Genomic DNA, 15,521 nt, shown 5'->3' with positions numbered 1-15,521 from the left:
GGAAGTGACTCATCCCCATCTTTGTCTGTTTTACTTCTTTCCATCTAGGGTTCTGCATGTTTGTATTGAGTCTGGTTAAGAAGCATTATCGACTCCAGTTCTATATGGTAAGAGGAAATAAGTGATGGACTGCAGGAGAGAGAGGGGCAAGTGGGAAGAGGCAGCTTGAGTGCTCTTAGCTTAAATGGGATTCCAGTGGGGAAATTCACCCAGTTTTTCCTGTCTTTCACTGTAAGGCAACACAGTGTCCATACAGACTCCTTCTCCATTCCCAGGGCATTTGGAACAGATGCATGATGGGAGAGTATCTTATGAATCTAGACTATTTAGAGCTGCTTAGTTTGATCAGATGCTATTACTTAGTATCGTATATAGGACATATCTCTTGATGCCTTTCTGAGTGATTTGAGCAAGTCATTTCTTTACGGGAATCTTTCCCCTCCTATTCTTATAGATTGACAACTTGGTAATTCAGGAAATGTTAGGCGTTTTTTCAAAAATACAACTTTTTGTGGATTCTGGTTCTGCCACTTCATAATTGTGTGACATTGCGGAAGTTATTTCCCTATTGTAAGCCTTGGATTCCCATCTGTAAAAGGATGATAATAATACTTGTACTTTTTTCAGTCGTGGTTGTTTTTAAAGGAAAATATTTTTGTAAATCTTGAATGAAGCATACCTCAAATATGAATTCTTATGATTAGTCTCCACCCAGGCTTTAAGTCTCTAGAGGCCAGGGACAGTGTCTTAGCTTTTTTTGAAATGTCCCTCACAGGATCTCAGGTTAAGGAGTTGGATTAGGTGACTGAAGTTCCTTTCTGCTTTTGGATCCCATGATTCTAAGATAATGATTTGTGAGGTCTTGCTCAGTATTAGAATGCTGGCATAGTATGGTGGAAAGAGCCCTGGACTGGAAATCAGGAAACCTAGGTTCTAGTTTTGGCCCTGCCACTAAAAAGCTGAGATTTCATTCCCTGGTTAAAGTCTAGGGAACTCAAATCTAGCTCTGAATTTTTTATAGAATCAGTCATCAATTGGCAAGAGTTTTTTAAAGCACCTGCTGTATGCTAGGCACTGTGCTAAATACTGTTGATATAAAGAAAAACAATAAATAGGCCCTGCTTTCAAGGAGCCCACAGAGCACAGGTCTTCACTTGTTTGGCCACAGTGCTGATCTCAGTTGTCTTGAAGGGAAGTTAAGGTGAGAGGAAGTGTAGAAGGGAAGCAGCATTGTGAACAAGAGCTCAGAGGTACAGATTATGTGCCTCTCTCCCAAAAGGAGTAGAAAGGGGCAGGACGAGGCATCTCTTCTATTCATAATTCACCACAGCTTTCTCCTTAAGGCTATTCTCTGAAATGACTTTAGAGATGGACTGGAGTCAAGGACACTGTTTTTTTCTCTTTCCTACAGTTTGGTTGGACTCATGTGACTCTGCTTATTGTTGTGACCCAGTCCCATCTTATTATCCATAACTTGTTTGAAGGAATGATCTGGTGAGTTGGAGCAAGGTGGATGTGTGTGTTTGTGTGGATGTGTGTGTAGGTCGTGAGAGTGGAGGGAGGAACAAATCTCATTCTTTACCATGTGAGATGAGGCCTCAACTGAAGAAAAATAGCTCATGTGAGATGTCTTCTTGATCAGGTTTCAAGTCATTTCATCTGCTTGCAGGAATTCAGATTCAAAGTCAATCACCAAGTACTCTGCCCAACAAAAATGATGAGCAGACTAGTAGAAGAACTGGAATCTGCAATGGCAAGTCTCACCAAAGAAACAAAAGAGAGGACAATAGATTGGGAGTGTATATATTAAAAGAAAATGTGCTCACTATACAAGCAAAACACACTAATCTTTTTTAAAAATTGATGTATTTTCAGTTTTCATCATTCACTTTTATAAGACTTTGAGTTCTAAATTTTTCCCCTCTCTCTACCCTTTCCCCTCCCCAAGATGGCATGCAATCTGATATAGGCTATACATGTGCAATCATATTAAACATATTTCTACATTAATCATGTTATGAAGAAGAATCAGAACGAAAGGGAAAAACCACAAGAAAGAAAAAAAACAACAAAAAGAAAGTAGTATGCTTTGACCTGCATTTAGACTCCATAGTTCTTTCTCTGGATATGTATAGCATTTTCCATCATGAGACTTTTGGAGATGTTTTAGATCCTTGCATTGCTGACAAGAGCTCAGTCTAACAAAGCTGATCATCACACAATGTTGCTGTTACTGTGTACAGTGTTCTTTCACTTCATTCAGCATCAGTTCATGTAAGTCTTTGCAGGTTTTTCTGAAATCTGCCTGCTCCCCATTTCTTATGGAACAATAGTATTCCATTCCATTCATATACCACAACTTGTTCAGCCATTTCCCGATTGATGGGCATCCTCTCAATTTCCAGTTCTTTGCCACCACTAAAAGAACTGTTATAAATATTTTTGTAATATGGGTCCTTTTCCCTTTTTTTTGATCTCTTTGGGATATAGACCTAATGATGGTATTGCTGGATCAAAGGGTATGCACAGCTTTATAGTCCTTTGAGCATAGTTCCAAATTACTCTCCAGAATGGTTGGGTCAGTTCACAACTCCACCAATAATGCATTAGTGTTCCAGTTTTCCCACATCTTCTCCAACATTTATCATTTTCCTTTTTTGTCACATTAGCCAATCTGTTAGGTGTGATATGGTGCCTCAGAGTTGCAAAACACACTGATCTTGAAGACAAGATGTGTAGAGACAACCTAAGGATCATCTCCCAGAAGAAAATGACAGGACAAAAAACCTTAACACCATAATGCAGGAAATAACAGAAGAGAACTGCTCAGAACATAGAACATGAATATGTTAGGAACATAGAACATGAAATATTAATTGAAAGAATTCATAGATCACTTTCAGGAAAAAAAAAACCTGTGACTGCAAACTCCAAGACATGTAGTATCTAAATTTAACAGTCAATTTCAGAAACAAGTTCTACAAGCAGTCATGAGGATGACCTTCAAATACAAAGTGAAGGAAATTTCAGTAATACAGAACTAGGAAATGTAGGAGAGAATGGAATAATGTATTTGGAAGAGCACTGGAATTTGAAATGCAGCCCAGGGTGACCTACCCTGCAAATCTAAGTTTAACCATTCATGAAAAAAGATGAGTATTCAATAATAAAGAGGTATTTGAAACATTTTTAGGAGGGAAACCAGAACTGAAGAGATTGTTTCTTGAATACTCCAAATAACAGAAATGTTGGAGGAGTGAATAAATGTAATAGCCAAGTACAGTAACAGCAACAGAGTGACAGCAGAGAGACTAGTAAGAAACTTCTTTCTAAATGTACATAAGGAGACAGGAGTAAAAGCAGAAGTATGTTGGAGGTAATAGTGAATAGGTGGGTCTGGGGCATTATGGACAGAATCTGGTCACACTTTGACTGCAGATGTGAGACTACATTACAATGTGGGAGGGTACATGAAAGGAGGAAAAAGGAGCAGGGAAATAGAAATGCATGATATGTTGGAGTCAAATCTAGGGCTAGCAATGAGGGAAAAGTGACCTGTTTGGTCTCCTAAAGAGAAGACCCTACAGAGGAGTGGGGGAGGATTAAGGAGGAAGGATCGAAAAGTGCTGAAAGGTTCACAAGTGGGAAACGTTTAAGAAGCCCTGCTCTAAATCACTAATAGTAAGAGAAATGCAAATCAGAATAGTCCTGAGGTTCCATCTTTTATCCTGTAAATTGGCAAAAATGATGAAAAAAAATGACAGCAGTCAGTGTTGGAGGATTGTGGAACGATAGGCACCAGATACCTTGTTGGTGGAGCTATGAAGTGATACAAGCATTTTGGACTATATTTAACAAATGAAGTGACTGAAATATCCATACTCTTTGAACCAGAAACTTATTAGTGCACTTATACCCCAAGGCAGCCATCATAGGAAGAAAGTCTCCATATACTCCAAATTATTTACAGCAGCACTTTTTGTAATAGCTAAAAATTGTAAGGGTAGCTAGGTGGCACAGTGGATAGAGTACTGGCCCTGAAGTCAGATAGACTCATCTAACTAAATTCAAATCTGGCCTCAGACACTTACTAGCTATGTGACCCTGAGCAAGTCACTTAACTTTGTTTGCCTCAGTTTCCTCATCTGTAAAATGAGTTGGAGAAGGAAATGGTGGTTTTGCCAAGAAAACAATTGTAAACAAAGTTGGTGCCCACCAATTGAGGCCAAATTGTGGTATATAAGTGTAATATAATATTATTATGGTCTAAGAAATGATGTATGATGACAACAGAAGAGATCTATATGAAAGCTGAAATAAGCAGAGTCAAGAAAACATTATACAAAGTAGCTACCATAATATAAATGGGAAGAACAATTACACACCAAAAAATCAAAAGCAAGTATAACAAAATTATAAACATCAAATGGGACTCAAATGAAGAGATGGGAGAGGACACCCCCAACCTGCCACTTTGTGAAGTTGGGAGGTCCATAGGTGTTATACATCTCACATTGACTTTTTCAATGTATTGATCAGTTGTGCTTTTTTTTTCCTTTCTAAAAATACTGTTTGTCATATGGGATGACTCTCTGGAAGGTAGGGGGTAGAGATGTTTGGAATGACTATAATGATGTAAAAAACAAAAGATATCAATAAAAACTCATTTTAAAAGATTATTGCATTAGGCCAGTTGAGAAGGGATGGGTTGTAGTTGTATGAGTAGAGAGAAGGGGACATGTGAGAGATGGTGTAAAGGTAGAAACAAGATTTGGCAATGTGGACAACACGAAGGTTGCAGGCCTGATTGACTGGAAGGATGATGGTGTTCTTGACAGTAATAGGGGAGTTCAGAAGGAGGGAGGGTTTTTGGGGAAAGATAGTAAGTTCCCTTTTGGACATGTTAAGTTTGGGATGTCCAAGAGGAGGTTGGAATTGTGTGACTGTAGATCAGCAGAGACTGGGAATCATCTGCTTAGAGATGCTAATTGAGCTCTTGGGGAGCTGATGAGCTCACCAGATGAATTAGTATGGTGTGAAAAGAGAAGGGGCCTTGGGTTAAGAGGAGAAATAAGAAAGAATAGTATCATTAAAATTGCCCAGAGAGGAGAAGGCATCCAGGAGAAGAGGATGGTAATAGTGTCAAAGACTGCAGAGAAGTCAAAATGAACGAAGACTGAAGAAAGGCTAACAAATTTGACAATTAAGAGATCATTGGCAGTTGTGGAGAGACCAGTTTCAGTTGAATAATGAAGTCTGAAGCCAGAATGAGAGGAGAGGAAGGTGAGGTTCCAGTTACAGGCAGCTTTCTCAAGTAGTTTAGCTGTAGAGGCAAGGAAAGATAGAAGATAGTAGCTAGCAAGGATGGTGGGATCAGTGAGGGTTTTTAAAGGATAGAGGGGTGTGTGTGTGTGTGTGTGTGTGTATATATATATATATATATATATATATATATATTCCCCCTCCCCTCCTAGCACTTGCCTGATAACTGGCTTGTGTCTCATAAATGTGAGCAGTCTTTGGCTTGCTTTCAACCTTAAAATCAGCTCCAAAGTTCTCCCTCTCTTTTTTCAGTAACTTCATGGATTACAGTCCATCTAGACTCAGTCAGTAGTACCTGGCATCATCTGACCTTCCACAATCCTCTTGTTAGCTAATCTGAAGCAAATCAGGGAACATTCCACTTTCATACTTTCATCTCTCAACTAATTATAATTACTGTGCTCAAAAATCCCCAAATATAGATCTGAAAGAAGAGGTAGCAGATAAAACCTTGTTTCCCATCAATCACCATGCTGAAATTCCTAAAAAAGAGGGATGCACAGAAGAGATGGAACCAATAAAGGTATATTTTTAGGCAGCAGGGGAAGAGCCAGTACCTAGGGAGAGATTAAAGATGTGAGAGAGTTTAGAGCTTTGGGATGATAGTAGTTGCAATTTGCTAGAGAAGTGAGGAGGGGATGGGTTCAAGGGTATATGTAGAAAGGTGTACTTTAGTGGAGGAAAGCATCTAAAGGATGAGGTGAGGAGGGGAGAAAGGGAGCTCTTGGGAAATGGGCTCAAAGTGTGAGTTGAGGTTTTCAGCTGAGAAGCTGAATGGGAACAGGCTTAAGGGGGGGACAGAAGGTTAGAACAGCTGTGTGAGAAGAGTGAGAGAAAAAAATCAGTTGGGAGGAATAGAATGTTTGTCCCACTGCACTTGAGGGTTCAGTTGAGATTAGCTGCCGTAATTTGTAATGAGACCAGTTTCATGATTGCTTCTAGCTCAGTTCACCATCATGTCAATGTTAGTTGAAGAGGCAGATGGTGGGAATAATCCAGAGCTGGACGTGGCAAGACATGATCATCAAGGTTTGGAAAAACTAGTAAGAGTTTTAGAATAAGAAACCAGAATACTTTTCAGAGCGTTTGCCCCACTTGTGAGCTAGTACTTTGGCAGTTGAGCTTTTAGAAGGTGTGTGTGTTTCAGTCCCCCAAAGGCCTCCTCGTGGGGTGGAGGAGGACCTTGTTTATGTTAGCAACACAAACTGAAGGAGTTACTTTCAAGCTAGTGAGGCTTGGAGTTCAAGTGCCTTGATAGTTTTTCATCTGAGCCAATTTAGTTCAGAGAGACTTATTCCTGGCCCAAGGTGATAGACTTTTTCTAATCACAGACTGTTTGCTGAGTTACAGAATAGTTTTGATCTGTGTTGATGGAAGGAGTATTCATAGCTGTGAATTTGTAGATCCTTACAGTGTGAAGATATCTCAGTCATGTTAGTGTTCAATTATGGTCACTCTTGTGATGCTGATGAGGGGATGCTGCAGACATCAGAAATGACACGTGTTGCTGGGTGGGACAGATGAGAGGAGAGAGCATCAGAACTGAGATGGCCAGGGCCACTTTTAAAGATATTCTTTAAAAACAAATGTTAGAGTTGTATGTACTTAAATAATCTTGACAGCTTGCTAATAATGCTTCTGACTTCTCTCCTTTTTTAATTCCTCCTAGGTTTATTGTTCCCATTTCATGTGTGATCTGTAATGACATCATGGCCTATATGTTTGGCTTTTTCTTTGGTCGGACCCCACTCATCAAGGTGAGAGAATTTTCCTTGACGTGAAATATCACAGGGCAGTTCTTTCACTGGGAAAAAGTTGCCTTGGGAGACAGAGAGAAACCTAATTGATTTTTTAAAATGTATTTTTTTATTCTGAACTTAGCAAAGACCAAATAAAATTAGCATTTACATAGAATGGAAAAAGAGAATTGTGCATGAAACTGTGAATTTATATTATGTACAACTTCCTTTTTCCTGTTAAAAATATAATAAATTTAACGTGCAACTTTAAAGTTATTTGCTAGTCTTTGTTTCCTTCTGTTCTCTCCTGTGTGTTTAAAAAATATTTCAGTGACCCTCTTTTACCTTTTTTCCCTTTGGGTAACACTAGTAGATTTAAAATTGAAAGGGCCATTACAAAATCACATCTATTCCACTCCTTTAATTTAAAAAAAATGTTATTATATAAATTGTTCTTTTGATTCTGCTTGTTTGAGTCATACAAATTTTCCCAGGCTTCTTGGAAAACTTCCCTTTTATAATTTTTTCTACAACATTATAATATTCTCTTCCATTCACATACCATAGATGTTTTTTTAATCCATTCCCCAGTTGATGGGTATGACCTTAGTTTGCAGGGATTTTTTTATTCCCTTGAAAAATGCTTCTATAAATATTTTTGTACATATGGGTCCTTGTCTTCTTTGATCCCTTTAGGGTGTCGATTTAGGATTGATACTGAAGGATAGCTTTGGGGCATAGTTCCAAATTGTTTTTCAGAGTGGTTGGACCAATCTATAGCTTCTCCAGTGTGCATTAGGATGTATCTTTTTCACCCAGCCCTCTTGCAATAGTTACTTTCCCTTTTTGTCATCTTTGCCAATTTGATAGGCATGAGGTAGAATCTTAGAATTGTTTTCATTTCATAGCTCTAATTATTAATGCTTTAGGAGCATTTTTTCATAGTCTTAATAGCTTAGATTTTCTTCTTTGAGAACTCATACCATTTGGCCATTTATCTAAAGAGGAACAGCTCTCATTCTTAAATTAAAATATTGCCATACACATATATTTATACATAGGTACATATATATTAGATATCAGACTTTTATTAGAGAAATTATAAAGGTTTTTTCCTAGTTAACTATTTCTTTTCAAATTTACTGCATTAGTTGTGTTTGTGCAAAAATGTTTTAATTTTATGTAATCAAAATTGTCCATTTTATCTTCTGATGTCTTCTCTATCCTTTTTTTTGGATATGAACTCTTCCTCTGTTCATAGTTGTGAAAGGTATTTTCTTGTTCCTCTAATTTGTTTATGATGTGACCTTTTTAATCTAAGTCATATATCTATCTGGAGCTCAAAAGAGATTTCAGGAGAACTAAAGAGAAAGATTTGTGAGTCATCTGCAAAGAGGTAATTTCAGAGTGGATGAAATTGTCAAAGAGATAGTACACAGAAAAAAGAGAGGAGGGCTGAGGACAGAAAGCCCTAGTGAGCAGCATATCCATTTAAAAATATCAAGGGCTGGGGCGAGCCAGGTGACGCAGTGGATAGAGCACCGGCTCTGGAGTCAAGAGGACCTGAGTTCAAATTTGACCTCAGACACATAACACTCACTAGCTGTATGACTCTGGGCCAGTCACTTAACCCCAATTGCCTTGTCAAAAAAAAAAACTATCGAGGTTTAAGGAGCTTAGTGAAGAGCTGAATGGTCAGAGAGGTGGAGGAGCTATGAAAATGGTGTTACAGAAACCAAGGGAGAAGAGAATGTGCCAAGGGGAAGCCTACAGTGTTAGGTGATGCAAAAAGAAAGGGGACTGAGAAAAGACCATTGGGTTTGTTAATTAGGAGTTAGTGTCCTTGGAGCAGTTTCTCTAGTGTAAGGAAAGGGGACAGAAGTCAGATTATAGCAGTTTGAGGTAAGAATGGGCAATAACAAAATGTAAGTGCTTTTCTTTCTGAAAGTTTGTCATTATAGTGGGGAGAGTAAAGAAATTGGATAGTAGTTTAAGAAGCTAGTAGGAGGGGCATCAAAGTGGCCTAGTGGATAGAGCACTGGCCCTGAAGTCAGGAGTGCCCGAGTTCAAATCTGGCCTCTGACCAAACACTAGACAGTTACTAGCTGTGTGACCCTGGGCAAGTCACTTAACCTCAATTGCCTTTAAAAAAAAAAGAAGCTAGTAGGAATAAGAGATTTTGAGCTCATGATTAAATAAAAGGAAGAAGCCTGTGGAAAAGGATTCATTAAAGGTATAGACAAAATCAAGCTTATGGTAGGATACGTGCAGGATAACAAATGATGTGAATCAAATTCTACACTCTTATTTTTTTTTCTTCCTGCAGCTTTCTCCAAAGAAGACATGGGAAGGCTTCATTGGAGGATTCTTTGCCACTGTGGTGTTTGGGCTTCTGGTAGGTAGTTGACAATCCCAAGGGTGAAAATGTTTGTTGTTGGATTATTGCTGGTTATATGGTCGGTGATCCGTGAGTGTATCAGTGTTTGTGAGGTGGGAGGGGAGCTGAGTGCTCACCCCCAGGTTCAGAGGCATGTAGTGCAAAGAGAAATGGACCGAGAGTCAGGAAGACCGAATTGTGAGTCTTCCCTCTGATGGTTGCTTACCTACCCATCTCTAAAATGGAGATAATTGTGGCACTTTGTGAAGATCAAATGAGATAAAGCATATGAAGTAATTGGCAGACCATGAGATATTATGTAAATATGAACCATTTGTCTGTCTTTCAGTTTTACTTTTTGTAGACAAATCCACTTAGGAAACCAGCTAGAAGATGTCCGTATCATAGCTTTGTAGCTGCCGGAGTCACAGCTGGCTAAAGAATGAGAGGACCTGGAGATCCATTTGAGTTGCCTTTTAAGGTGACAGCTATCACAGCCCACTGCCACAATGTCAGTGCTTTAAGACATTGAGAAAGCTACTACAGCCACTAACTCCTAATGGCTCGTAGGAGCTAAGCATTTTCTTCTAAGTTCTAGCTTCCTGCTCCAGAATCGGGCTGTTTCTTTACCTCCTTAAATGCTTTGCTCAACCCTCTTGTGACCTGGCAAAGCAATCCATGCCCTTAGGCAGTCAGTTCTTTGAAAGGGAGGAGGATTTGGGTGTGGTGAATTATGAAAAAGTAGAGGATAAGAGAGTGTGGTGTCAGTAGGTGGGGTATCCCAATGTTGCCCTCTGCTGGCCCCATGTAAAAATGCATTCCATAGCCTGTGTTTCTGTATTTAACCTCTTGATGACCAAGATTCCACTTCTGAGAAATACCCTGAACAAACTCCCACTGTTTGGAGGAGTGTCTTCCTCCACCCCCCAAAAAAGTCCTTAAGCAGGGAAGATTCCATCTGTTAAGGGCAACTTCAAATCCCCCCTCTCAAGTCAGTAATTATGGTTTTTTCCTAAGAACCCACACAGCAGTATTACCTTGTTTGCATGCATGGTGTGGGGGGTGTGTGTGTGTGTGTGTGTGAGAGAGTGAGATCTGAATCTGTGATTTTATTGATGTAGGGAGCTCCTGGTATAGACATTCTATCCAGAAATACAGGTCATCTGCTCTTTAAGACCAGAAGTTCTATATGAGTTGATTGGTTTTAGATGAGGACCTTAGCAGGCATTTAAATAATGGAGACAAACACAAGCTTGAAGCAGCAAATGGTACTTTGTTACTAAGAAGCACCCGCTACTCCTTTCTCATTTTAAGTCCACCAGCCTTTCAGCCTGTGAACTTCTAGGGACAGGAAGCCCCTCCAACGGATTGTGAGGGAAGGGAAAGAAACAGATAATAATTATTATGATTCCCATTTTACATAAGAGGAAATTGAAGCAGACAGAGGTTAACTGATCTGCCCCCGGGTCATAAAACTAAGAACTATGTGAAGCAAGATTTGAATTCAGGTCTTCTAGGCTACATGCCCAGTGCTTTATCCACCATGTCCCCGGCCTGCTTAAAATGTATAGTCCTTAAGAGCCACATTCTAGGTATGGATATTATCCCCGTCTCAGTGATGACTGTGAGGTTAAATTTGCCACTTTGGATTAAGACTTCTAGTTTATCTTGTTGTCTAAACCTTGATCTCATCAGCTCCCATGGATGGGATTGTCATCTTGATGCTAATGATTCTCCTTTTTTTTTCTTTTTTAAAGGAAATTGGGTTTAAGTGACTTGCCCAGGGTCACACAGCTAGTAACTGTCAAGTGTTTGGTCAGAGACAGGATTTGAACTCAGGTCCTCCTGACTCCAAGGCCGGAGCTCTATCTACTGTGCCAACTAGCTACCCCACTTTATTTATTTATTTATTTGTTTTTTTGGCTAGGCAATGGAGTTCAGTGACTTGCCCAGGGTCCCATAGCTAGTGTTATGTGTCTGAGGCAGGATTTGAACTCAGGTCCTCCTGAATCTGGGACCAGTGCTCTGTCCATTGCACCACCTAGCTGCCCGGATGCTAATGATTCTCAAGTCTACTTATCCAGCCCTGACCTCCAGTCTTGTATCTCTAACTGCCTATTGGACTGGATATCCCCTGTGCATCTTAAACTTGACGTGCCCAAAATGGAATTTGTTATTCCCCCCCCCAAAAAAAAACCACCTCACCCTTCTTCCTAATTTTCCTATTATTTCAGAGGGTTACACCATCCTCTCAGTCCCCCAGGCTCACAGCCTAGGTATTACCTTTGACGCCTCTCTCTTACCCACCATGTCTGATCTAATATTAAGGCCTGTCAGTTTTACCTAAGTAACATCTCTCAAATATAGCCCCTTCTCTTTTCTCACACTGCCAGCACCCTGGTTTTGGCTCATTGCCTCATGTGCTTGCTCTTTGGTTTCTCTGCTGCAAGTACTCTCCCCATTCTGATCCACCTTCCACTTGGCTGTTAGAGTGGTCTTCCTAAAGTACAGGTCTGATCATGTTACACCCCCACCCCCACCCCTCAATTCAGTAAGCTCCAGTGGTTCCATATTATTTTCCAGGATCAGATGTAAACTCCTCTGTTTGGCATTCTTTACAACTTGGCCCCATCCTGCCTTTCCTTTCCACCTTCCTCCCCTCTCTGTACCCCACAGTCCAGTGCTGCTGGCATCCTTGCTGTTCCTTAAAAAAAGATCTCTATCTATGTCGTGCTGTGGGCATTTTCTCTGGTTCTCCCTCATTCCTGGAATGCTCTCCTTCCTCGTGCTTCCTTGGCTGCCTTCAAGTCCCTGTCAAAGTCTCACCTTCTACAGTAAACCTTTCCTGATCCTTCTTAATTCCAGTGCCTTCCCTCTGTTGATTGTTTCCATTTTATCTGTGTAGCTAGTTTATACTTAACTTGTTTACATGTTGTCTTCCCCATTAGAATGTGAGCTCCTTGAAAACAGGAACTGTCACCATCTTTTGCTTTTCATTGTATCTCTAGCATTGTGCCTAGCACACAGTACGCACTTAATAGATGTTTACTGACTGACTAACGTACTTTGATTTTTAAGGCTGGTTCCTTTCCTGATTTTATCCCTTGTGAGAACAAGGACCTTTTTTTTTCTTGAGAGTGAAGAATCTTTTCAAGTTTCTGAGATCATGTCTTCATGGGCAGTGAAGTATTGCCTGCCTCATGACACTCCTTCAGGTAGACCAGGGGTTAATTAGGTTCACTAAATCATTGGATGCAGACAGCATTTCTCAGAGCATGCACTTAGCAGGTAGCTTTCTTGTCTAGGTAGTAAGTGTTTTGGAGTGAGTTTAAGTGGCCTATCCTCTACTAAAGCCTTGTTCAATACTTTATCATGATGTGGAGGTGACTTTGCATTTTAGAAACTAAGATCATTCTCCTTACTCCTTCCATTTTGGGCGGGACAGATTGTATCTTACGGGATAAGCAGGGACAGATAGATTATAATCTGCAGATTTCATTGCATTAGCTTTCCCTCCAAACCTATCTCTCTTTCAGACTTACTTATTTCTATCAAAGACACCAGAATCCTTCAAGTCACCCAGGTTCACAATCTGTCATCCTGGACTTCTGACTTTCACTTATCCCATCTATCCATCAGTTCTTGTCTTTTCTGCCTATACAGCATCTCTTGCATCTGTCTCCTCCTCACTGCTCACACAGCTACCACCTTAGTTCAGGCCCCTGTTATTTCTCACATGGATTATTGCAGTAGCCTCCTAATTGGTCTCCCTGCCTCAGGTCTCTTCTCTTCTTCAGCTCATCATCCACAGATGCCAAAGTGATTTTTCTAAAGTGCAAGTCTGACTAGGTCATTCCCTTGTTAAAACTCCATTGATTCTCTATTTGCTCTATTATGATCTCATCCATTTAATGTTTGTTTTGTATGTGTTTATGTCCATAATTATGAGTAAAGTAGTACCTATATATCTTATAAAAAAGTAAAAATGCACACATAGGGGATGTGTGCTTAGAAAATTTTTATTAGTAAAGGTGTTCAGTCAAAAAAAGTTTGGAGACCACTAGTTTAAAGAATCACCTTAACAGAGTATAAAGAGGTTATCACCAAATGATTGGCCTCCAGGTGATGAATTTTTTTGCTGAAGCAGTTCAGGAAGACCATCTCCCAAGACAAAGCAGAGTGACCTTCTGCATTCCTGGAGGGAGTATCCACACTAGTGAAATTGTAGATTCTTGAAGCAGCTCTTAAGAAATATCGTGTTGTGTAAAATCTCAGGGTGTCCTCTGAAAGCTCCAGAAGGGAAGCTTTAATCTTAAAGCATGAGGTGGCACAGTGATAGAGCCCTGGGCCTGGGGTCAGGACCACTTGACCTGAGTTCTTATCTGGCCTCAGATACTTATAACTATGTAACCCTGGGTAAATCAACTTAACCTCTGTTAGCCTTAGTTTCCTCAACTGTAGAACAGGGATAATATAATAATAGCACCTACCTTCCCGCCTTTTCCGTTCCCCTTTCTTTCCCTCCCTTCCGTTTTCCCTTCTCCATCTCCTTCCCTTTTCCTTCTTTCTCCTTCCTTCTTTTCTTCCTCCTTTCCTCTCCTTTTGCTTCCTCCTTACCTCTTTCTCTCCCTCCCTCCCTCTCTTTGTTCAGTGTATGTGAACAACATGTTTATTGTGACGGAAGGATTTTGTATGAAAATGAGAACTGTTGTTGTTACTATTGTTGAATTCTTTTAGGTCCTGAGCACGAGAGGTGTCCTGTCTGGTGTATAGATTAGATGGATTTAGAATCAAAGGAACTAGTTCAAATTCTACCTCTGCCCCTTACTCCCTGTGGGAACTTGGGAAGTCACTTCATTTTTCTGTGCCTCAGTTTCCTTATTTGTAAAGATTGAGGTGGTTGGACTAGAGAGTCTCTGAGCTTCCTTTGAGCTGTAACTCTGTGATCCTTTGTTTTCATTTGAGGGCTGGACACCCTTAGTCAGCAAGCACTTTGCACCACCCCAGCAGGAGCAGCGTTTGGGAGCTTAACGAAGATAAGGACGTAGCCTCTGTCTGTCTGAGATGAGGAGGCATGTAGTGAGCACAGGGCAGAGGATTAGCAGTGTGTCATGGGTAGTGAGTATCTTACAGAGTCCATATAAACTGAAGTCATTAGGGATGTTTCCCAGAGGAGGTGAAACCTGAGGTGGTCTCGAAGGACTGGTAGGATGTGGAGAGGAGGTGGGGAGACCCTTCTTGTACACGGACTTGGCTAAATGGATGAGTGGGAACAGCTACAGTATGAGGAGAATGTGTGTGTGTGGGGGGGTGTTTTGGGGAATCACTTTGGCAGCTTAGAGGAAAGACAGATGATTACATCTGTCATTAACTTGGTGCTCTTGTTCTCTCCAAATAGCTATCCTATTTAATGTCTGGATACAGATGCTTCATCTGCCCAGTGGAGTTCAACAATGACACCAACAGCTTCACTGTGGACTGTGAGCCCTCAGATCTCTTCAGACTGCAGGAATACAACATCCCTTTGGTGATTCAGTCTGTTGTTGGCTGGGTGCGTATGGGTCAAGCCCAACTAAGGTCATGTATTTGGTGAGACTAAAAGTGAGGGTCTTCTCCACAAAAATTTCCCAAAAGGTATGGAGGTGCCAAACCAGAAAGGGTAACGTAACTATAAAGTCAGGGCAGGTTCAAAATGAGGGTAAATTTCTCTCCCCTGCTGCTCCCCCCCCCAATTATTTAAAACGATATGGAAGTATGCATGCATCTGTGGTGTCTTACATGTAGTCAGCACTTAATAGTTTTTGAATCAAATTTCAGAATCCTATAGCTGAGGAATAAAAAGTCACCTTGAGACTATTTGTCAATTTCAGTAATTCCCAATTAATGATTACTCCTTGCTTTGGTCTTTGTTTGAAGCAAAACTAGGCCAAACATGTTTATTTCTCTTGCAAAAGAAAAAAATCCCAAGAAACTTAGTTTTAGGATTTTATTTATTTATTTATTCATTTTTGATATGTTGGTGAGCTTTGCACATTGACAGAAACTGCAGACCTGGCAAAGTTAATTTCTTTTAGAAATGTTAT

At 40.2% G+C, this 15,521-nt stretch overlaps 1 protein-coding gene across 1 annotated transcript in view; it reads left to right on the top strand.

Annotated features, from left to right (window-relative positions):
• CDS2 (CDP-diacylglycerol synthase 2) overlaps positions 1–15,521 on the top strand; it is an 85,320-nt gene that overhangs the window by 56,838 nt on the left and 12,961 nt on the right. Inside the window, exons 7-11 of the mRNA XM_020985364.2 lie at positions 49–107; positions 1,412–1,494; positions 6,992–7,079; positions 9,388–9,456; positions 14,837–14,989. Of these exons, the coding sequence (XP_020841023.1) occupies positions 49–107; positions 1,412–1,494; positions 6,992–7,079; positions 9,388–9,456; positions 14,837–14,989 (452 nt within the window). The remainder of the gene's footprint in view (positions 1–48; positions 108–1,411; positions 1,495–6,991; positions 7,080–9,387; positions 9,457–14,836; positions 14,990–15,521) is intronic.

This window comes from Phascolarctos cinereus, unplaced genomic scaffold (genome assembly GCF_003287225.1).
Source record: "Phascolarctos cinereus isolate Bilbo 61053 unplaced genomic scaffold, phaCin_HiC Scaffold_2;HRSCAF=192, whole genome shotgun sequence".
NCBI lineage: Eukaryota > Metazoa > Chordata > Mammalia > Diprotodontia > Phascolarctidae > Phascolarctos > Phascolarctos cinereus.
This window is presented reverse-complemented; position numbering and strand designations above follow the sequence as displayed.